This window comes from Hippocampus bargibanti, linkage group LG07, assembly GCF_051943395.1.
Source record: "Hippocampus bargibanti isolate YZ-2025 linkage group LG07, ASM5194339v1, whole genome shotgun sequence".
NCBI classification, from domain to species: domain Eukaryota; kingdom Metazoa; phylum Chordata; class Actinopteri; order Syngnathiformes; family Syngnathidae; genus Hippocampus; species Hippocampus bargibanti.
Window position 1 is genome coordinate 7,184,127 of NC_142740.1, and position 22,504 is coordinate 7,206,630.

Here is a 22,504-nt window from a genome sequence, read left to right on the forward strand (position 1 = left end):
CTGGCGACCTAGAGGGCGCCATTTTGCCCCCGATTTGCTTCCATTGAGTCAGACAGCTGAGTCACTCACTTTGAGTGCACTGGCGAGTTCGCTTTGACGAGGACTCTTCAGTAGTCCGAGTACCGAACGCGGAGCGAATGTTAAGTACGAAAGGAGTTTGTGTTTTTTTTCTTGTATGTTTTGAGTTCTAGCAGTTGGCAGGATGCTGACGGTGACGCTGAGGACGCTCCAGCAGCAAACGTTTAAAATTCACATCGACGCGGAGGAGACGGTGAGTCAAAAGTTGCTCGAGGTAAACACGGTGAGCCAACCGAAAGCCCACCGCACTGGCGGCCTAGCTTGGAGCCGAAGCTCACCGTCGCCTAGCCGAGTCTTGCCGCGCAGCTCTTCGGTTGAATCTGTCTGGTTGTAGACGTTTTTGAGTTTGTTTTTATTTTCTTTTTCGAATTATAAATCGTTTGTGAGGGGAGGGCACACAAGTTGACATGTTTGCGGGACCTCAAGTTACCTGTGCGCGATTTAGCCTCCAATGAAGCTAGCCCAGATCACGGCGCTACACTCGTCTTTTTCCTTCATAGTTAAAAATTAATAGATTTGGAAATAGAAGCATGTTATTCGGTTGAGCCATGAATCTCAAACACGTGTATTATAGTCGTATTGGTCGCATTTATTTACATTTATAATGTGTTTTTTGACAACTTAAACGACAACACGAGTGGCGGTTTGTTTTATTTTGAAAAGCACCCAAGGGAAATTGTGATTTGATCGACACGCGTCTGTGTCAATGAATGACTGTGCAAGATTCCTCATTGTGCTTCGAGAGCCGATCTGGTTTCAATTAAAAAAAAATAGCAAAAAGAAAGCAGGAACTATTTTGCCTCAAAAGCTTTAAAAACTCGATGCACTGTACATACTCATATAGATGAACTCTGAAATCACCTTAAAAACCATTCCTGATAACAAATGAAAAGACTTAAAAATAAATTGTGTGGAAAATACATTGTGTGTTTCGTTTACCAGCAGAGATGCAATAAAAGACCATTTATATGAAGACCTGTCTTGAATTGCTGTCATTTGTGACCCAAAACATTTGTCTTGTGCTGGTTAGGTAAAAGTGTTGAAGGAGAAAATCGCAGAAGAGCGAGGAAAAGATGCGTTTCCTGCTGCAGGACAAAAACTCATCTATGCAGGTGACGTATGAGTACCGCGAGTCAAAAAAGTTGCACTGCTTATGTCAACCTTTCCTTCTGGACAGGCAAAATCTTGAACGATGACATGGCGCTGAAAGAATACAACATCAACGAGAAAAATTTTGTGGTTCTCATGGTCGCTAAGGTGAGTTTTAACTTTCCCAAGTTTTGGTAATGTTGAGTCAATATGTTTATATTGGGGGAGTTGGATGTGGGGGGCGATAAAGAGCAAAATATGCCCTTTATGTTAATCCATCCTCTCTTATTTAATACCATCATTTGTTGTTGACATTTGGTTGTTTTTTTTGTTTTGTTTTTTAACTCATTCGCTGCCAGACGATGTGCGAAAATGTGTCCACCCCAGTGCCAGGGTTTTTGTCATAGTCATTTGAATTCCACGACCCACAGAATATTGCGTTTTAGGACAACATAAACATCCAATGCAGCGTAAGAAATCTTCGACTGTCTTTTTTCATCAGGAAAAAAAGAGTTAATTCCCAAGTTATATTGGTCTGGAGTTATCTGAGCTTGAAATTGGGCGGTAATGCAAAATACAATGCAATACATACATATTGGTTTTCATAGCACTTTAAAAACAGCTGAAGCTGTAACAAAGCGCTAACATGGACAAAAGGCAAATGCTGCCCCCTCGTGGAAGGGAAACATGTTGCCAGAGGTCTGACCGGCGCTTTATCAGCACAGAGTTAAGAAGAGTGAACAAATTATACGAAATGTACACTGGGCCGGTTAATATTTGCGGTATATTTTGCAGACATTTTCTACCGATTGGCAGATATCCGACTTTTTCGCAGCAATTTTAACATTCTGACAGTTATGATATTGTCATCTAATAATAATACATTTCATTTATCAGCGCCTTTCAAAACTCTCAAGGTCACTTTACAGTCACAGGATCGGTTTTTCTATGGGTGAGCAGCGGCAGCCACACGCGCCGGCATTCATTCAACTGCAGGCAGCTAATACAGTGGTACCTCGGTTCTCGACCATAATCTGTTCCAGAACCCTGTTCGAAAACCGATTTGTTCGAACACCGAAACCATTTTTCCCATTACAAATAATGTAAGTCGTTTTAATCCGTTCCAACACCCTGAATGTTTATCTTTTTAGGACAGTATTTTATACATTATTTTATGACGGAAATTGCACATGCTGACCAACACATAAAAAGCAATGTATATCTCAGAAAATATTAAGAAAATGGCAAAGACACAAATAACATGAACATAAATGTAACCCAAGCGTAATTGTACGTTCGTAAAGAAAAGAATTATGAATAGGATTTTTTACCTTTGTGATGGTCAGCAGAAGGCGCAGGTGGACGGAGGAAGGAAATGTATTGTTTGGAAGGAGTCCCCTTCCATAAAAACTTTGGGGAGCTCTTCTGTCTGAGGTGTGCTCACACATTCAAATCTCTTTGCTCCTGTCATGTGCGAGTTGACAGCGGGGGGTGGGGCTGCCTCTCCCGGCTGCCCTCCCCCTGCTGTCAATTCTCTAATCACGGACACGGGGCATTTATACGGTTTGCGATCACCTCGCCAATGCTGGATGATTGACTCACCTCACCACCGTACCTGGACTCTTCCTTCGATGCGCAAGTGTATCCGGTCCGAGGTATTTTCCCTGCGTCCCGTAAATTTATGTCATCTTCCGGGATTGCGTAATTTTGCACCCTCGTGTGCCATTTGCTTTTTGGTATAGTAAGCGGGTCGGATCACCCCCTGCTTTATTACTCGCTGTGTTTTCTTTTATTTGTGAGTAAACATCCTGCTTGGTTAGTACGTCTCTGCCGCCTGCTTTGGGATCCCGAACATTCGACTACGTTCCGACGAGTCAGCTGCCATCACTCTCGGTCGGAACGTGACAACTACGGATGACTCGGCTACAGGATGTTCTTTTCTCTTAAAATATCTATCCAATGACACTTGCTCTCACTCCCAGAGCCACATCACTAGATTTCACAGCCTCCTTATTCTTTAATATCGTACTGATCGTAGATTTCGCCATGCTGTATTCCCTAGCCAGATCAGACACTCGCACACCTCCTTCATATTTTGCGATTATTTCTTTCTTAAATGCAATAGTTGTACGCACTACTTTTCTTTTTTCACTTGTAGCAGCACTTACTTTCTTTGGAGGCATGATTAGGGGCTAAAACTCTTCGTACACCTATATTAAACGCTAGAGCAAAACACAGCACATCCGCAAGCAACATCAGTTGGTCACGGACAGAGCGATACACCCGTACGCCACTCAGCACCCCACCCTCGCGTACGCACTCACGTGGCGTACCGGCGTTCGAACACCGATTGATGTTCGAACTGCGAAGCAAGAATTTCTCGAATATTTTGTTCGGACTCCAATTTGTTCGAACTGTGAGTCGTTCGAAAACCGAGGTTCTACTGTAGATAGCAAATAGATAGCTAGCTAGGTAGCCAGCAACGGTGACCCCGTTCAACCGGGAATAACTCAAATAGATCAAGTTAGCTACCTAGCTAATAGATGACCAATAGCTAGCTATCTAGCCAATTATATAGCAAATAGATAACCATATTGCGCCGCGGTGTCCAAACTACGGCCCACAGTCCATTTTTAATTGTCCCGCGAGAAATTTTATAAACAGAATGGAATATGGCCCGCACTTCAAATTTTGCCTGCACTTCTAAGTTTTAACACCAGGGGGAGCTACTGTTGATCAAGGCAGTTGCTCCACCAAAAAGGCCAATCCCAGAAGAAATTTACCCGTTACTAAACATGGCAGAACCAAAGAAGGGAAAGGTAGAAAGTGAGTGCAGAAAATTTCAGACACGGTGGGGGAGTGAATATTTCTTCAAAGAATTCAAGGGGAAGTGTGTATTTGATCTGCACTGAAACTGTGACATTTATGAAAGAGTATAATGGACGACAAATCTACAGTGCAGATTTTGCTGCAGTAGTTATTTGTCATCATGGTGCACAATGCAACGTTTCCATTGCTACAAGCCACTAAGCCCCTTTCATAAGTCCCACGTACAGTTTACAGTCAGGGTTTAATGTAAATTTACGTTTTGTAGCGTCACATATGTTGTTAGATTCTTTTGAATCTTTCTTCTGGGCTGAGGTTCTGTGCAACTTGAAGCAAAATGAGACCAAACCCATTAAAAAAATTGTCACAAAGTATATATTTTTTTTTTAATCAAGAATGCACCAACTACAAATGCTACCTTGCTTAATTTACGGCAAATGCGCATGGCTGTAAATTTTGCTACAGTAGTCGATTGTCATTGAGGTGCACAATGCAACGTTTGCATTGATTCCTACGAGCCACTAAGCCCCTTTCATGAGTCTCACGTACACTTTACAGTCGCGGTTTAATGTAAATTTACGTTTTGTAGCGTCACATATGTTGTTAGCTTCTTTTGAATCTTTCTTCTAGTCTGAGGTTCTGTGCATCTATTTTGGAAAATGACATGCAATTGCACGACTTTGTAACGCTTGCGAAAGTCCGGAAGAAAGAATCAGGCTTCTGATTGGCTGCAGTGCCGAGTATGCAAATTTCAACTCTAGGTAGCCTATGTCTGTGTGCTTGGCGACGGTACACGTGTACTGTCTGCGCGTGAAGGCGAGGCCGTCCGTGGAGAGTTTGTAGTAGGTATTATTGAGCTTGAATATTTCGTTGTGTAATAATATGTTTTGAATGTTGAAAGTGATTCCATTTTTCAATAAATTTAACTTTGCCCCTTTGATGAAAACTTATTAAAAACAGACTCAATCTTGATAAATCACAGTGCCTATGTTATTTTAATCTATTTCCATTTCCTCCTCCAAGTATCTGCGAAATAGTATGTAAACGCCATATCTTGCATATTCCTTGAGACAAATTTATTAACTGATCAGGGATAGTTTTCACATTTGAAAGACAGTTAATAAATTGGGTTGTAGTGTACTTACTGTGCTATGAGGTTTGTACACACTACATTTAAAGGACAACCGGCACCATTTTTTTTGTTTCCCACTGACACCAGAAAAACGTTTTATAGCATCTAAAATACCCAAAACAGGCAGGCTGATATTTTTAGTTAAATGAAAAACACCAATAAAAATGACTTCAAAATGAATCCGGAAATGGCCAGTTTCAGAAGGTCCCGCCCCCTTGTTCTTGACGTCACGCCAAGGCGTCTTGCCTTGCTGGAGAATCAAAACAATGGCTTCAGATTCGGAGAATGTTTTGTTGTTACTCATCCAGTTATGAATATGATTCAAATAGTTGTGAAGAGGAAAGCATAAATGTTTGCAATTGATTCAAGGAGTCCTCCCATATCAATTCGAGCCGTCAATGACAGCAATGTAGCACCCAGAAAATGCAGAAGATGGCGCCCAAGCTCCGTTGGAAATGGGCTGATTTGTCAGCGAATATCAAATAGTTGTCTTGGTGCAACACACAATGATACACCATCGCATTATTTACGTGTTTTCCTTATAATTTCCCCATCAACACGAAGTTTTCAGACTAAACAAAGTACCGCAAAATGCATTGTGTGTCACTTTCTCGGTCAGGGGCAGTCCAAACGTGACGTCACATGGGGATCGTCATCAACTCAAAAACAAGACTTCATGAATATTCAGCGCAAGTCTTAAAACATAAACTATAGCTATATGCTGTGGAATCTTTGTAAAATACGCTCAGTAGAAGTCATTTGAAGTGATTTTACAAATTATGGACATAACTTGTCCGGAGGCGTCGGTTTTCCTTTAATGCTTTAGGTTTAGTATTTCCGGCCCAAACACTCCCTCCAAATGCTCCTGGCCCGGCCCCTCTGTCAAATTTTAGAACCCAATGCGGCCCGCTAGTCAAAAAGTTTGCCCACCCCTGATATTGCGTATATCCAAACATGGATTTTTTTGTTTTCGTTGTTTTCTAGCCCAAAGCGGCGCCCTCCTCTCAAACCCCTCCAAAGTCGACCTCCGCATCAACGCCGCCCCCCGATTCCTCCTCGACGTCCGAACCGGCCTCCTCTTCGTCATCCTCGCCCTCCTCTTCATCCGTCAAGCGAGAAGTCACCAGCGCCACGTCGGCGGAAGCACCGCCGCCACCCGCGCCAGAAAACACCCCCACCACTTCACCCGAAGATGCATCGCCGCCGTCGGCTGCCACCAAAGACCCCCCTGAAGACGTAACCCCCCCCTCCACGGTCACGACCAATGTGGAGAAGCCCGACGACACGCCGGCGGAGGAAGCGGCAAGTCAAGTGGCGGTCCAGTCATCAGATTCCAGGTAAGATGAGGGGGCGGGGTCATGTGGAGGGGGGAGGAGTCTTTATTCAATAAATTACACCCCAATTCTCCCGACATAATGCACCACAATAATGTTGCTTTGTTTTTGTCAGCGCTGCGGACGAACTGGGCCTGCTCGAGGAAGCGGCGTCCATTCTTGGTTAGCTAGCAACCGGTCAATGATCTGTTGTAGTGATAAAAAACAATAGCGCGACATCTCTTCTACCCTGACAGTGACGGGCCAGGCCTACGAGAACCTGGTGTCGGAGATCATGTCTATGGGCTACGAGCGGCTGGCGGTGGTGTCGGCGTTGCGGGCCAGCTACAACAACCCTGACCGCGCCGTCGAATATTTACTCACTGTGAGCAAGTTGAATGAAGACATCCATTTTGACAATCGATAACAATCGTTTGTTTAAATATATTCATTTCTATCTATCTATCTATCTATCTATCTATCTATCTATCTATCTGTCTGTCTGTCTGTCTGTCTGTCTGTCTGTCTGTCTGTCTGTCTGTCTGTCTGTCTGTCTGTTCATTTATCCACTTATTTATTTATGTGTCTGTTTTATGGGTTCATTTATTTCTTCATCTGCTTATTTATTTATCTAGTTATAGATATACATCTATCTATAGATCTATATCTCGCAATCTATAGATGTAGATCTATCTAGCTAGCTATTTATGTATCTGTTTATCAGTTTATTAGCTTATCTGCTTATTTATCTATCTAGCTATAGCTGTAGATCTATCTATAGATATACATCTATCTGTCTGTAATAATAATAATACATTACATTTGAAGCACCTTTCAAAGCTCTCAAGGACGCTTTACAGTCACAGACAAGCATAGGTAAGATAAATAAAATACAATTTCTCCACTGTGAGACTAATAAAGGCATATCCAATCCAATCCAATCCAATCACAAATAGAATGCAATAAATAAAATAAAATTATAAATAGAAACATACTACATACTTGGCGATAAAGATGATTCTGATTCTGAAGAGATAGAGCTACACAGAAAATGCAATTTTAAATAGGTGAGATGGGATTTGAAGGTGGGAAGAGAATCGATGTTACGAATGTTGGGAGGAAGTGAGTTCCAGAGTTTGGGGGCAGAGCAGCTGAAAGCTCTGTCCCCCATCGTGCTGAGACGGACAGGGGGGGGGGGCACACAGAGGTGGAGGGAGGAAGAGGATCTGAGGGAACCAGAGGGAATAGAAATGAAGAAGGTCAGATACGTATGGGGGACAAGGTTATGGATAGCTTTAAATGTATAACGAAGAATTTTAAAGTTGATTCTATATTTGACCGGGAGCCAGTAGAGCTCTTGTAGAATGGGGATGATGTGGTGAAAGGATGAGTTTCTGGTGATGATCCGGGCAGAAGAATTCTGGACGAGTTGAAGTGTGGAGAAGTTTGAGAGGGACACCATAGAGAAGTGAATTGCAATAGTCAATCCAGGAGCTGACAAGACTATGAACGAGGATTGCAGTGGTGTGAGGAGTGAGAGACGGGCGAAGACGATTGATTGACGATTGTCTATATAGCCAGCTACCTAGCTAGCCAGCCATTTATCTATCTGGCCAGCTATTTAGCTAGCTAGCCATCTATCTAGCTAGCCAGCTATTTAGCTAGCTAGCCATCTAGCTAGCTATCCATCTGTCTATCTAGAGATAGAGATAGAATTACAGTAAAGTCTCGTTATATCGATATTCAAGGGAGTCCGAAAAAATATCGATATAACCGGGACTATCGATATATCCGACCCTGTTTGCATGTAATTTTCTCCGTGAGTGCATAGAAATAGTATCGATATAACCGGGACTATTGATATATCCGATATCGATATAACAACACTTTACTGTATATACACTATTTAATGGCTAAATCATACATTTTGAAGTACACGTTTATTTCCAGGTATGTAAATATTTGGAATAAAAAGACCAATAAATGAAATGATAACCGCCCTTTTTTGGTGTGTGTGGCCCAGGGCCTTCCCACCACCGGGGCCGGCGACATGCCAGCTCTTGGGGACTCTCCAACGGACCCCCCCGCCACGCTGGCCCCCTCTACGCTAACGACGACGACCACCACCACCACGCCGCCGGCGGAGGCCAACCGTAAGTACCCAAAACAAGACGTGCTTCATTTTGTGTGTTGATGACTCACAATCAACAACAAAAACACGACAGTGCCGCCCTATTTCGAATTTGTTCCGTCTTCACTCTCAGAAGGATATTGTATTGTTTTTTTTCTGGCCGCCAGGCCCGTCGCCGGGTGGCGGCGCTCCACTGGCTCAGAACCCCTTGGAGTTCTTGAGGAACCAGCCTCAATTCCAGCAGATGCGTCAAATCATCCAACAGAACCCGGCCCTCCTGCCCGCCCTGCTGCAGCAGCTGGGCCGAGACAACCCGCAACTTTTGCAGGTGGGCGTCTCCGGCGGCAACCCCCTCCTCCAAAACAATCGCGTCATGTGATGCTTTGTGGTTTTTCTTATCACGCAGCAAATCACGCAGCATCAAGAGCGATTTGTCCAGATGCTCAACGAACCTCAAGGCGGCGGCAGTGGAGGGGGAGGAGTCGGGGGAGGAGCAGGTGACGGCAGCGGCAGGGGGGTCGAGCCACGGGCCCTGCCCCGTTCCAATTATATTCACGTCACGCCGCAGGAGAAGGAGGCCATCGAGAGGGTCAGTAAAGCTTTTCTTTCTCCAATTTAAAAAAAATGTACTCCCAGATTTAAAAAAAATATATAGGTATAAAGATTAAGGTCCTTGCTGTTTTCACAAATCCATTTTTTTACCTTGAGCAATGATTGGTCACCCAAGGCGACACAAGATTTTATTTATTTATTTATTTATTTATTTATTTATTTTTATTTATTTATTATTTACCCATTTATTTATTTACCCATTTACTCATCTATTTATTTTTTATTTGTTTATTATTTGCTTATTTATTTATATGCCCATTTTTATCGATTTATTTACATGTTTATTTGCTATTTATTTATGTATTATTTGTTTATTTATTTACATGCATGTTTTTTTTTCATTTACCCATTATTTACCTATTTGTTTATTTGCCGATTTATTTATTTATTATTATTTGTTCATTTATTATTTATGTATTTACATGCCAATTTTCATTTATCTATTTATTTACTTATTTACTTTGTCATTTGCCATTTATTTATGTATTTGTTTATTTGTTACATACAAGTTTATTTATTGATTATTTACCCATTATATACTGAAAGGAAAGAAGAAGATACCTATTTGTTTATTGAGCCATTTATTTATTTACACATTTAGCTATTTATTTATTTTTTTATTTATTTACATGCTCATTTTTATTTATCTATTTATTTACTTGCTTATTTACCTGTTTATTTGCCATTTGTTTATGTATTATTTATTTCTTTCTTTACATACATGTTTATTATGTATCATTTACCCAACATTTACCTATTTGTTTATTTACCCAGTTATGTATTTACCCATTTACCTATCTATTGATTATTTATTATTTGTTTATTTACTTACATGCCAATTTTTATGTATTTATGTACTCGTTTATTTGCCATTTATTTGTGTGTTATTTGTTTTTTTATTTGAATGCATGTTTATTTATTATTTATCCATTTACCTATTTGTTTATTTACACATTTATTTATTTACCCATTTACTTATCCACTTATTTTTTTTTTTTTTTTTTTTTTTACTTATTTATTTACTTTCTTATTAGCCATTTATTTATGTATTATTTGTTAATTTAATTAAATACATATTTATTTATTTTTTACTGGCTGGGTTCCATTTCTTTTCCAATACTTTTGAGATTACTAATTTTTAGGTATGGCAGCGTATTTCTGTAAACCATAGGGTGTCTGTTTTTGTTTCAGTTAAAAGCGCTGGGCTTCCCCGAGAGTTTGGTCATCCAAGCGTATTTTGCTTGTGAAAAAAACGAAAACTTGGCCGCCAACTTCCTGCTTCAGCAAGCCTGGGATGACGAGTAGTTTTTTTTTTGTTTTTTGTTTCTTTTTTTTTGCTTTGGTTCCCCAACGTCGCATGTTTGGACCATCGACGATGAAAAGTGCTGTCGCCCTGGCACTCCCAATGGGCTTTGGTTAGTTTTTTGTGTGTGCGGGAGCAGCGTCAAAGTTGATTGATTGATTGATTGATTGATTGATGAAAGTGTTGAATAAACATCACCTTTCATGGTTTTCTTTCTGAGATCTTGTCGTCCACAATCATGGCCGTTGGATGTGGTTAGTTGCCAGGCTTGAATAATGCGGAATTGACATTTTGCTTTATTTATTTATTTTTGCATCACAACACCTGTTTTGTTTTCCCCAAATATTATTCAGAATGAATACAGCAAATTTTAATCCAAAGAGAATTATGTCTGAGCAATTTTCCAGACATATTTTATTAAAAAAATACAAAAGAATGAAAAAAAAACACAACCAACGTGAAGCCACGTATGGAGAGTAGAGAGTTTGGAGACAGAAGTCAAAATTAAAAAAATGTATACAGTGATACCTTGGTTTACGAACTTAATTGGTTCCCAGAACGTGTGTGTAAGGTGAAAAGTGTGTATTCCAAACATTAATTTCACATAGGAAACCATTAAAATGAGAATAATCTGTTCCCAGGTCGCCATAAAACATGATTTTCTACTAAATAAGCCTTAAAGGACAACCGACATCTCAAGTTGTGTCCATAATTTGTAATATGGCTTCAAATGACTTCTACTGAGCGTATTTTACAAAGATTCCACCGCATATAGCTATATTTTACGTTTTAAGACTTGTGCTGAATATTCCGGAAGTCTTGTTTTTGAGTTGGTGACGAGTCCTTATGTGACGTCACTGAAGGAACGCCCCTAACCGAAAAAAAAGGACACATTGTAGCAGTCCTTCCATCACGTCAATGCTTGTTTGGTCTGAAAACCTCGTGTTGCGCCAGAAAGAGCCATAAGAGGGCCTCCAAGCTCCATGTAAGGAATTTATCAGCCTGTGGAAACGGGCTGATTAATTCCTCACAGGAGCTCGGTGGCCATTTTCTGCCTGTTTTTGGGTGAGACGTTTCCCCCAATGTTGCCTCAAAATGGCACGGAATAAATTCTTTAATCGATTGCTAACATGTATGCTTTCCTCTTCAGAACTATTTGAATCATATTCATAACTGGATGTGTAACAAGAAAGCATATTCTCCGAATCTGAAGCCATTGTTTTGATTCTCCAGCAATGCAAGACGTCTTGGCGTGATGTCACGAACTGGGGGCGGGACTTTCTGAAAATGCCCAATTCGCAGCTCAATTTTTTGCAGATTTTGAACACTTTAAGTCATTTTTATATGTGTTTTGCATTTGAATAAAAATATCAGACTGCGTGTTTTGGGTATTTTAGATGCTATAAAACGGTTTTCTGATGTCAGTTAGGAAACAAAAAAGTGACGTCGGTTGTCCTTTAAAACTACACAAAATATACCTGATTTTATATATAATAAATGTGCTATGGTATTGTAATTACAGAAATAAACTATATTGTATAAAAAAGTCATTTAGTTTACGTTTGTGATGTGTATTATAAAATTCCTTTTATTAAACTGTTATTACTGTTTTTGGAAAATGCAGAGTAATGTTTCTTTCAAGAAGACAAAATATAATTTCTAATGAAGTTGTTCCCCTCCCCAGCGAAAACATTGAAAAGTGACCAAAAAAAATCAAATTTATGCATTTCTTGGGAATTATAATCTGTTCAAGATTATAAAGCAATATGTATTGTATAAGAAAAAAAAATGTAGTTATGAGAGTTATGAGAATCAAGTTGCATGTTTTTTCACCCATGAAAAAATAAATCTTAATCTCACAACAGTAAAGTCAAAGCTGAAAATAATGGTTTTACAATAATTGCTGTTTATGTCTGTGTAAGCTCTGTCGTAACAGGAGTGGTCCATCGATGCAAAGGTCATCTGTACTTCTTTGAAGGTGTCGGACAATAGACTGCTTAGGCAACATAGGCTTAGTTATGCTGATGAGGTGATACCAGGGCGAATTGGGCAATCAGGCCAGTCGTCAGTCAGGACAATAGGAGTAATCAGTGGAGCCACAGGAATTAGTCCGATCATCCCCCCAACCTGAGAGCAGGTACCAATCATAGCATAGTCCGGTGCCGCAACGTCTGGACAGTAGGGAACTATATAGGGCCGAAACTACCAGTAAGACTTTAGTTTGCTGACGAAGCTTCTTGGATGAGAAGCGAAACATCCCACACCTTCAAAGAAGTACAGATGACTGCTGAAGAAACCTTTTCATCAATTGCTGTTTATGTTGAGATAAAGTTGATGATGTTGGTGAGACTGATCTTTACAGGCTGGCGAGACAGAGAGACAAAGATGGTAAGGACCTGCAGCAGGTTCGCGTAATTAAGGATAGACATGGCAATGTATTAACAGGTGCCACTAGTGTGTTGGCAAGATGGAAAGTGTACTTTGAAGAATTGATGAATGAGGAAAATGAGAAGGAACAAAGAGTAGAAGACGTGACTGTTGTGGACCAAGCCGTAGCAAGCATTAGCAAGGATGAAGTGAGGAGGTCGCTGAAGAAGATGAAGGGGGGAAAGGCACTCGGGCCTGATGATTTACCAATCGAGGTATGGAAGTGTCTTGGAGAGGTGGCGGTGGTGTTCCTGACTGGGTTATTCAACAAGATCTTAGATGGTGAACAGATGCCTGAAGAATGGAGACAAAGTGTACTCGTGCCCATTTTTAAGAACAAGGGAGATGTGCAGAGTTGTACTAACTACAGAGGAATAAAGTTGATGAGCCATACAATGAAACTCTGGGAAATAGTTGTTGAAGCTAGACTAAGAGCAGAAGTGAACATTTGTGAGCAGCAGTATTGCTTCATGCCAAAAAAGAGTACGACAGATGCAGTGTTTGCTTTAAGAATGCTGATAGAGAAGCACAGAGAAGGTCAGAAGGAATTGCATTGTGTCTTTGTAGATCTGCAGAAAGCGTATGACAGGGTGCCCAGAGAAGAGCTGTGGCATTGCATGAGGAAGTCTGGAGTGACGGAAAAGTATGTCAGAGCGGTGCAAGACATGTATCATGACTGTAAGACAGTTGTGAGGTGTGATGTCTGTATGACTGAGGAATTCAGGGTGGAGGTGGGACTCCACCAGGGGTCAGCTCTGAGCCCCTTCTTGTTTGTTATGGTGATGGACAGGCTGACAGACGATGTTAGACAAGAATCTCCTTGGACCATGATGTTTGCAGATGACATTGTGATCTGTAGCGCGAACTGGGAACAGGTGGCGGAGAAACTAGAGATGTGGAGATATGCCCGGGAAAGGAGAGGAATGAAGATCAGTCGCAGCAAGACGGAATATATGTGTGTGAATGAGAGGGATCCCAGTGCAAGAGTGATGCTACAGGAGGAAGAGATAAAGGTGGAGGATTTTAAGTACTTGGGGTCAACTGTCCAGAGCAATGGAGAGTGTGGAAAAGAGGTGGAGAAGCGTGTCCAGGCAGGCTAGAGCGGCTGGAGAAAAATGTCAGGTGTGATGTGTCATAGAAGGGTTTCAGCTAGGATGAAAGGAAAAGTGTATAAAACTGTGATCAGACCAGCCATGATGTTTGGACTGGAGACAGTGCCACTGAAGAAAAGACAGGAAGCAGAGCTGAAGATGTTGAGGTTTTCTTTGGGAGTGACCAGGTTGGATAGGATCAGGAAGGAGTACATTAGAGGGACAACTCATATTAGAGGCTTTGCAGAGAAAGTCAGAGAGGCCAGACTGAGATGGTTTGGACATGTCCAGAGGGGAGAGAGTGGCGATATAGCGAGAAGGATGAACTGCCAGGCAGGAGACCGAGAGGAAGACCGAAGATGAGGTTTATGGATGTGGTCAAAGAGGACATGAAGGTAGCTGGTGTGAGAGAAGAGGATGCACAAAACCGGGATAGATGGAGGACATTGATTCGCTGTGGCGGCCCCTGAGGGGAAAAGCCGAAAGGAAAAGAATTTGAGATAAATTTGATTGTTCGTGATTCATTTTTTAACACAATTTTTTGAGGAGGCATTAGTTTTACAAAAATATACGCACTGTCCCTGTAATACTTTTTTTATTTTTGTTTACAAGACATTTATGTTACCGTTGTATATGTGAATCCGCGAGTCAGACAATAAACATGCAGTGATAAAACGCTCCAGAGGGGGCAGCATTGCGCCATAGAGTCTGTGCAATGGAATCGTAGAAGAAGAATGGCGCGCAAATGCCACTGACTCTCGGGCTCCTGGGCAGTAGAGACGCAAACGCTGTCCGCCAGAGGGCGCGGTTTCCCGGCTGCGTGGGGACGGTGCGTTCCCGGAGCAACAGGGAAGATGGCAGCGCTCACATCTCTCAGCCAGGTAAAGGATGCAAGCCTTGCCCACGATACCATTTCAAGCCAAAGCGAACAAACACGTTCGCTTTGCGCTCCACCACCATTCCGGTGTCATCGCCGCTTCTCGCAACGTCGCCCATTTCGAGATAAATCTGCTCGCTCTGCCGGTCGGGCCAGGCCCGGTGCGCCGACAGCGGCGACGGGTCCCGTTACGTAGCGGGTTTGTTAGCTACCGCCGACGGCCGCAGCCGGCTCGGCGCCATCGACCCCTGCCATTTGAACGGAATACCGGCGGTACTCTGCGCGGATGGAATGTCAATGCCTAGCCCCGACGAGCTGCGTCTTCCGGGCGGACTCCTTCGTGCTGGCCTTCCGCCGTTAGCTGGTTAGCACCGTCGGAGCAAAGCGGGCTAATCTGCAAACGGTGACAAATTGATGTGGAAGTAAAGCAGGCCGACGACAGCGCCACTTTTGCGGCCGAAAGAAAAGACAGAAACGCACGATCCTTCTCAGACGTTTCACGTTTTTTTCCCATTTTGTTGGTTTCGTTAGCGCGAAGCTAGCAGCGATTCAATAGTGATGTCATTCACGTAATGTTGAACTACTTTTGGAATTTCGTGTCATGTCGTTTACCACACCCACATTTTTTCCTGGTAAAAGCTGAAACACCCACCAATTTGGGAAATGTGGGTGTTCAACACCCACGCTTTGATTGGGAAAATAAATACAGATAATGCACATCCGTCTGTGGCAATGGTGACTAGCCAAGAAATCTGGCCGGTGCCCTGGATGTGGGAGGTAAAACAACCACATGAAAAATAAACACCAAGCTTAACATCCTTCTTGGCGACCACTTTTTTTATTGTGGAGATTGTAAAAACTGGTGTTTTACTCAGTGAAATAACCTAACCACTGCCTGGACGCCCATGGCGTGCAACTTTTACGTCCAGCGTACAATTTACAAAAGGGCTTGCCGGGTGCGCGTCAACTTCAAGAAAAAAAAGAAAGTTTTATTTCAAATCAAACGTTTGCTTTATTCAATAAAGTAAAAGTTTGGACGAAGATTTCGAAATCTGAATAAATTATTCAGATTTCGAAATCTTAGTTCGGTTTGGAAATTTTAAAATTTCGGTTCGTTTGGGAATATGCATACTCGGCACGGCAGCCAATCAGAAGCCTGCTTCGCGCTTCCGGACTTTCCCGAGCGTTATAAGGTCGTGCATTTGTATATCATTTTCCAAAGTAGATGCACAGAACCTCAGCCCAGAAGATTCAAAAGAAGCTCACAAAATTTATGACGCTATAAAACGTAAACGTGCGTCATCCCGTGACTGTGAAGTGTCCTTGAGTGCTTTGAAAGGCACGTAGAAATCAATGTATCATTATTAAAAGCATCATGGAAAGAGGAGTTCACGTGGCTTGTCGCAGACGACAACACACTAACATTGCATTGTGCAACATGACGAACAGTGTATGGACAAACGACAATTGGAGCAAAATCATCAGCATCATCATTCATTGATTCATCAATCATTTACGATAAATTAAGCAAGGGAGCATTTGTGGTAAGTACATTCTTAATATTAAAAAAATCCTTAATGCGTTGCAACAATGTTTTTTTTTTTGCGATTAGTTGTCTTATTGTGTTTCAAGTTGTGAAAAAAAAGGGCAGGCAAATTTTCAGACTTGTCTGCCCTGGTGTCCGGTAACTTTTTGTCATGAGTTTCAGGCACTGGTTTTACTCCAGTTTGGTATAAGAGACACTTGGATGGGCTGAACACTTTCAGGACAACCAACGCCTCCGGACAAGTTGTGTCTATAATTTGTAAAATCACTTCAAATGACTTCTACTGAGTATTTTACAAAGATTCCACCGCATATAGCTCTATTTTACGTTTTAAGACTCGCGCTGAATATTCCGGAAGTCTTGTTTTTGAGCTGAGAAATTAGTAGGAAAACACAAAAATAACGTGATGGTGAATCGTTGTGTGTTGCACCAAGACTACTATTTGTCATTCGCTGACACAAATTCTCAGCAGACAAATCAGCCCATTTCCAATGGAGCTTTGGTTCCATCTTCTGCATTTTATGGGTGCTACATTTCTGTCCAGATGCGTCAAAATGACACGGAATAACTTCTTTAATCGATTGCAAACATTTATGCTTTCCTCTTCAAAACTATATGAGTCATATTCATAATTGGATGAGTAACAAGAAAGCATCTTCTCTGAATCTGAAGCCATTGTTTTGATTCTCGAGCAAGGCAGGACGTCTTGGCGTGACATCACGAACATGGAGGCGGGACCTTCTGAAACTGGCCACTTCCGGGTCCAATTTCAAGTAGTTTTTGGACACTTTAAAGGACAACCAACGTCCCGGACAAGTTGTGTCCATAATTTGTAAAATGGCTTCAAATGACTTCTACTGAGCGTATTTTAATAAGATTCCACCGCAAATAGCTATTCTTTACGTTTTAAGATTCGCGCTGAATATTCAGAAAGTCTTGTTTTTGAGTTGGTGACGAGTCCGTACGTGACGTCACTAAAGGACCGTGCCTGACCGTAAAAAAAGACGCATTGTCGCAGTCCTTCCATCACGTCAATGTATTTTGCTGGACTTCTTTGGTCTGGGGACCTCGTCTTGCACCCAGAAGCCGCCTGAAGGCCAGAAGAGGGTGTCCAAGCGCCATATAAGGAATTTCTCAGCCTGTGGAAACGGAGGTGGCCACAGGAGGTCGCCATTTTGTGCCTCTTTTTTTTTGGGTGAGAGATTTTCCCCCAATGTTGCCTCAAAATGGGACAAATAAATTATTTAATCGATTGCAAACATGCATGCTTTCCTCTTCAGAACGATTTGAATCATATTCATAACTGGATGTGTAACAAGAAAGCATATTCTCCGAATCTGAAGCCATTGTTTTGATTCACAAGCAATGCAAGACGTCTTGGCGTGACATCACGAACTGGGGGCGGGACTTTCTGAAAATGCCCAATTAGAGCTCAATTTTTTTGCAGATTTTTGACACTTTAAGTCATTTTTATTGGTGTTTTACATTTGACTAAAAATATCATACTGCGTGTTTTGGGTATTTTAGATGCTATAAAACGTTTTTCTGGTGTCAGTTAAAAAACAAAAAAGGGACGTTGGTTGTCCTTTAAGTCATTTTTATTGGTGTTTTGCACTTGACTAAAAATAGCATCCTGCGTGTTTTGGGTATTTTAGATGCTATAAAACGTTTTTCTGATGTGAGTTAGGAAACACAAAAGTGGTGTATGTTGTTAAACTATGTAATAATGATTTCAGCATCTACTTGCCTTTATTATATTTAACAGCATACTCCGATGACGAACGCCCTACACAAATGCGAGTTAATCAAATGAAGCCAAGCCTGCAATGAAAATAATCAATATGTCCTGTCTGTCACAGTTGACGAGCGGGAGCCCCGTCTTTGAGAACCTTTACAGACAGGTAAAATAGCAACTGGCCGCTATCTTAGCATGTCTTCCAAGTGAGCTAATTCCGACCGCATGTGTGGAAATGTGTACTCCTCCCAGGTGGATCCGGGAAACACGGGAAAAGTGGGACCAACAGAAGCTGCCCTGTTCTTGAAAAAGTCTGGACTTCCAGATGTCACGCTGGGGAAGGTAGTAGTGGTGTTGTTAAATTCCATCGAGGTCAAAGGTGTCAAACTCATTTTTTACTGTGTGTGTGTGTGTGTGTGTGTGGGTGGGGGGGGGTCACATTGTAGTGGTTTTCTCTCGGGGACCGTTGTGAATTTGGGGAAGCCAGTAGAACAAGGGTGTCAAAGCCATTTTTTGCCACGAGGCACGTTGTAGTTATGGTTTCCTCTGGATGGCCGTTATGAATTTGGGGAACCCATTAGAATGTTTAAATCCCTTCAAATATTACATATGGAGCACACAGCAAATTAATGAATAACTCGTTTTCAAATCTGAAGTCAAGAATAATGACTTTTATTGTGGTTGACATCCAAAAATATGAAATTTTGGCTCAGATTTTAGCAATCATCATGGAATTTAACAAGTTTGATTTGCTTTCGCGGGCCGAAAAAAATGATGTGGCGGGCCGGATTTGGCCCGCAGGCCTTGACTTTGACACCTGTGCAGTAGAATGTTTCATCCCCTCCACATATTACATAGAGAACGCACAACAAATGAATGAATGACTACTTTTCAAATCTGGAGTCAAAAATAATGCTCTTGTTGTTCATATAAGGCAATTAAAAATTTTGGTTCGGACTTTAGTAAGCATCATGGAATGTAAAAAGTCTAATTTGCTTTCGCGACCCGATTAAAATAATATGGCGGGACAGATTTGGCCCCTGGGCCATGACTTGAACACCCGTGATCTAGTAGCACTTATCGATTGGCAACGTAAGATGACCGCCGCTGGTTTCACTCTCATTGCGGCCAGCTCTTTTACTGTTTCTGTCAAGTGTGTGTTCTTCATATATTTATTTAATTATTTTTGGCCTCGCTTTCACTGAGGTATCAATAACTTATGTGTGACATTCTCAAATGACAGACGTAAATAAAAAATAATCATAAATAAACACTCAGTGTTGGCTGGCAGGAAATGACCGTAAGCGTCCATTAAAGTTTTCCCATTGGAAACATTACAACAGGAAATGTTGTCTGTTTGTGTACATACGCACTATTTAAATTACAGTGAGACCTCAACTTACGAACTTAATTGGTTCCCAGACAGAGTGTGTAAGGCGGAAAGTGTGTATCTCAAAAACATTTTTCCCATAGGAAACAATTAAAATGGGAATAATCCGTTCCCGGGTTTCCATAAAATATACTTTTCAACTAAATAAGCCTTAAAACTACACACAACATACCTTATTCTATCTATAATAAATGTGCTATTGTATTTTAATGAAAGAAATACACGGAATTGTATCATAAAGTCACTTTATTTACATTTGTGATGGTCATTTATGGCTTCATGGAATGCCGTTGGAGGTCAAAGGGAATTGCTGTTTGGAAAGAGAGGCGCATTACATGAGGACTGTAATTAAAGAAATAAACTGCGCTGAAATAAACTGCGCTGTAAAATAAAGTTGTATTTACCTTTTTAATGGTCGTTGATGGCTTATGAAAGGAGAATAACCTTCCATAAGGACTGTTGGTAACTTCTCTGGTGACCTCTGGTGCTGTTCGGTCGTGTGCTTCCACCGAAGATCACTCCGCCAGCCGTGTGTGTATTGTGAAAATAGTGCTTATTACAAGGTTTAATTTTCATAAATTTGACGTTTGTAAGACGAAAAGTTTGTAAGTTAAGGTGTTTGTAAGTTGAGGTCTCACTGTACTTAGCAGGCCGCAAGATAGCAAATGTGTACAATTGGTGTACCTGATGCTGAATTTTGAGAATACAGTGATACCTTGGTTTACGAACTTAATTGGTTCCCAGACAGTGTGTATCCCAAAAATTAATTACCCATAGGAAACCATTAAAATGAGAATAATCCGTTCCCAGGTCCCCATAAAACATAATTAATAATAATAATAACAATAATAATACATTTAATTTACAAGCACCTTTCTGAACACTCAAGGACACTTTACAACAAAGACAACACACAAAACAGTAAAATCATGCATAAAGCAATAAATAATAAAACAGCATAATAAATTAGACCATGTAAGCAAGTTTAAAGAGGTGGGTTTTCAGGTGAGATTTGAAAGTAGGAAGGGAGTCAATGTTGCGGATGTTGGGTGGAAGTGAGTTCCAGAGTTTAGGAGCGGAGCGGCTGAAAGCTCTGCACCCCATCGTTGTGAGACGGGCAGAGGGCGTGTAGAGGTGGAGGGAGGAAGAGGATCTGAGGGCCCGAGTAGGAACGGAGATTTGAATTAGGTCAGACAGATAGGGGGGGCAAGGTTATGGATGGCTTTAAATGTAAACAGAAGTTTCTTGAATTCAATACGGAGTTTAACAGGGAGCCAGTGGAGCTGTTGGAGGACAGGAGTGATGTGGTGAAATGAGGGGGTTTTTGTGATGATCCGGGCTGAGGAATTTTGGACTAGTTGGAGTTTATGGAGACATTTTTGATTGACCCCGAAAAGAAGTGAATTACAATAATCGATACGGGAGGTGACGAGACTGTGGACGAGGATAGCAGTGGTGTGAGGGGTGAGAGAGGGACGGAGACGATTGATATTGCGGAGGTGAAAATATGCAGACCGGGTTATGTTATTTATGTGGGAGTGAAAAGATAGTGTGCTATCAAGGATGACACCCAGGCTCTTAACCTGAAGGGCGGGGGACACGGTAGAATTGTCAATGGTGAGAGAGAAACTGTTTGCTTTGTGAAGGGTGGATTTTGTACCGACAAGGAGAAGTTCAGTTTTTTCGCTGTTTAGTTTGAGAAAGTTATGAGAAAACCAGGATTTGATTTCTGAGAGGCAAAGTGTAAGGGATGCAGGTGGAAGAGAGGCGTCGGGTTTACTGGAGAGGTAGAGCTGGGTGTCATCCGCGAAGCAGTGAAAATGAATTCCAAATTTGCGGAAGATATCACCAAGGGGAAGAAGGTATATAATAAAGAGAAGGGGCCCCAGGACAGAACCTTGGGGCACACCAGAAGACACAGGGGAGGACCGTGAAGTGAATGAGGTAATTTGGATAAACTGTGAGCGACCAGTGAGGTAGGAGTGAAACCAACTGAGTGGGGTGTGTGTCACGCCTAGAGTGGAGAGTCGGTTGAGCAGGATGGGGTGAGAAATGGTGTCAAAGGCCGCAGATAGATCAAGAAGGATGAGAATAGAGAGGGAGCCGGTATCTGCTGCTATGAGAAGGTCGTTCGTGATTTTTATGAGGGCTGATTCAGTGCTGTGGCGGGGACGGAAACCAGACTGGAATTGTTCGTAGAGGTTATTGTGAGTGAGGTGAGAGTGGAGTTGACAGGCGACGGTTTTTTCGAGAATTTTAGCGATAAATGGAAGATGCGAAATTGGGGGGTCAAGTTGACAGGTGGAATTCTTGGACTTGGTGATGAGGTCAGAAAGTAAGGAGGGATGAGGGAGTTCAAAAGACGACAGCAGTTGATAGGGAGTAGGAAGGTTGGGGGAGGGGGGGGATACAGAGGAGCCGAGGTGCTGGTGGATCTTGTTGATCTTTTCAGTGAAAAACAGAAGTAGTGCATTGCAGGTGTCTGAGGAGTGAAAGTGTGGGGGGAGAGAGATAGGGGGTTGAATGATTTTGTTGTATAGGGAAAACAGAGTCCGTGAATTCCCACTGTTAGCATCAATCAGTCCAGAATAGTATTCCGATTTTGCGCGTGTGATAGAGTCCTTGTAGTGGGTGAGGTGAGCTGTGTACATGTCCTGGTGGGTGGTGAGGCCGGTTTTTCTGTAAAGTCTTTCCAGCTGCCGAGTTTTCGCCTTGGTGGAGCGGAGTTGGGCGGTGAACCAAGGGGCGGATCGAGTGAATTGGACTGACCGGGATTTAACAGGAGCAAGGGTGTTGAGCATGTGTGCAAGGTCCATGTTGTATTGGGAAACAAGTTCATCAGGGGGGGAGTTGTAGTCCGGTTTGAGGTTGGCAGCCATTGCAGTGAGGGTGACAGTGTCAATGTGTTGGATGTTCCGATAAGTGATGATGCGCGGTGGCTTGAGGAGAGAGAG

At 42.0% G+C, this 22,504-nt stretch overlaps 2 protein-coding genes across 6 annotated transcripts in view; both read left to right on the forward strand.

The window, feature by feature from the left end:
• Positions 1-33: 33 nt before the first annotated feature.
• Positions 34-12,107, forward strand: rad23ab (RAD23 homolog A, nucleotide excision repair protein b). The gene is made up of 10 exons (XM_089000149.1): positions 34-271; positions 1,109-1,190; positions 1,256-1,335; positions 6,110-6,462; positions 6,575-6,621; positions 6,696-6,823; positions 8,462-8,591; positions 8,737-8,897; positions 8,976-9,158; positions 10,373-12,107. Exons 1-10 carry the CDS (start codon positions 203-205, stop codon positions 10,484-10,486), a joined length of 1,347 nt encoding a protein of 448 aa, XP_088856275.1. The 5' UTR covers positions 34-202; the 3' UTR covers positions 10,487-12,107.
• A 2,526-nt stretch (positions 12,108-14,633) lies between these two features.
• eps15l1a (epidermal growth factor receptor pathway substrate 15 like 1a) overlaps positions 14,634-22,504 on the forward strand; it is a 54,175-nt gene continuing 46,304 nt past the window's right edge. For 3 of the 5 annotated variants that reach the window (XM_089000550.1, XM_089000549.1, XM_089000553.1), the window contains exons 1-3: positions 14,635-14,883; positions 18,285-18,326; positions 18,413-18,502. In XM_089000550.1, coding sequence (XP_088856676.1) covers positions 14,857-14,883; positions 18,285-18,326; positions 18,413-18,502 — 159 coding nt within the window. In that variant the 5' untranslated portion in view covers positions 14,635-14,856. Of the gene's footprint in view, positions 14,884-18,284; positions 18,327-18,412; positions 18,503-22,504 lie in introns of all 5 variants that reach the window. The other 2 variants (XM_089000548.1, XM_089000551.1) reach the window with 1 other exon arrangement.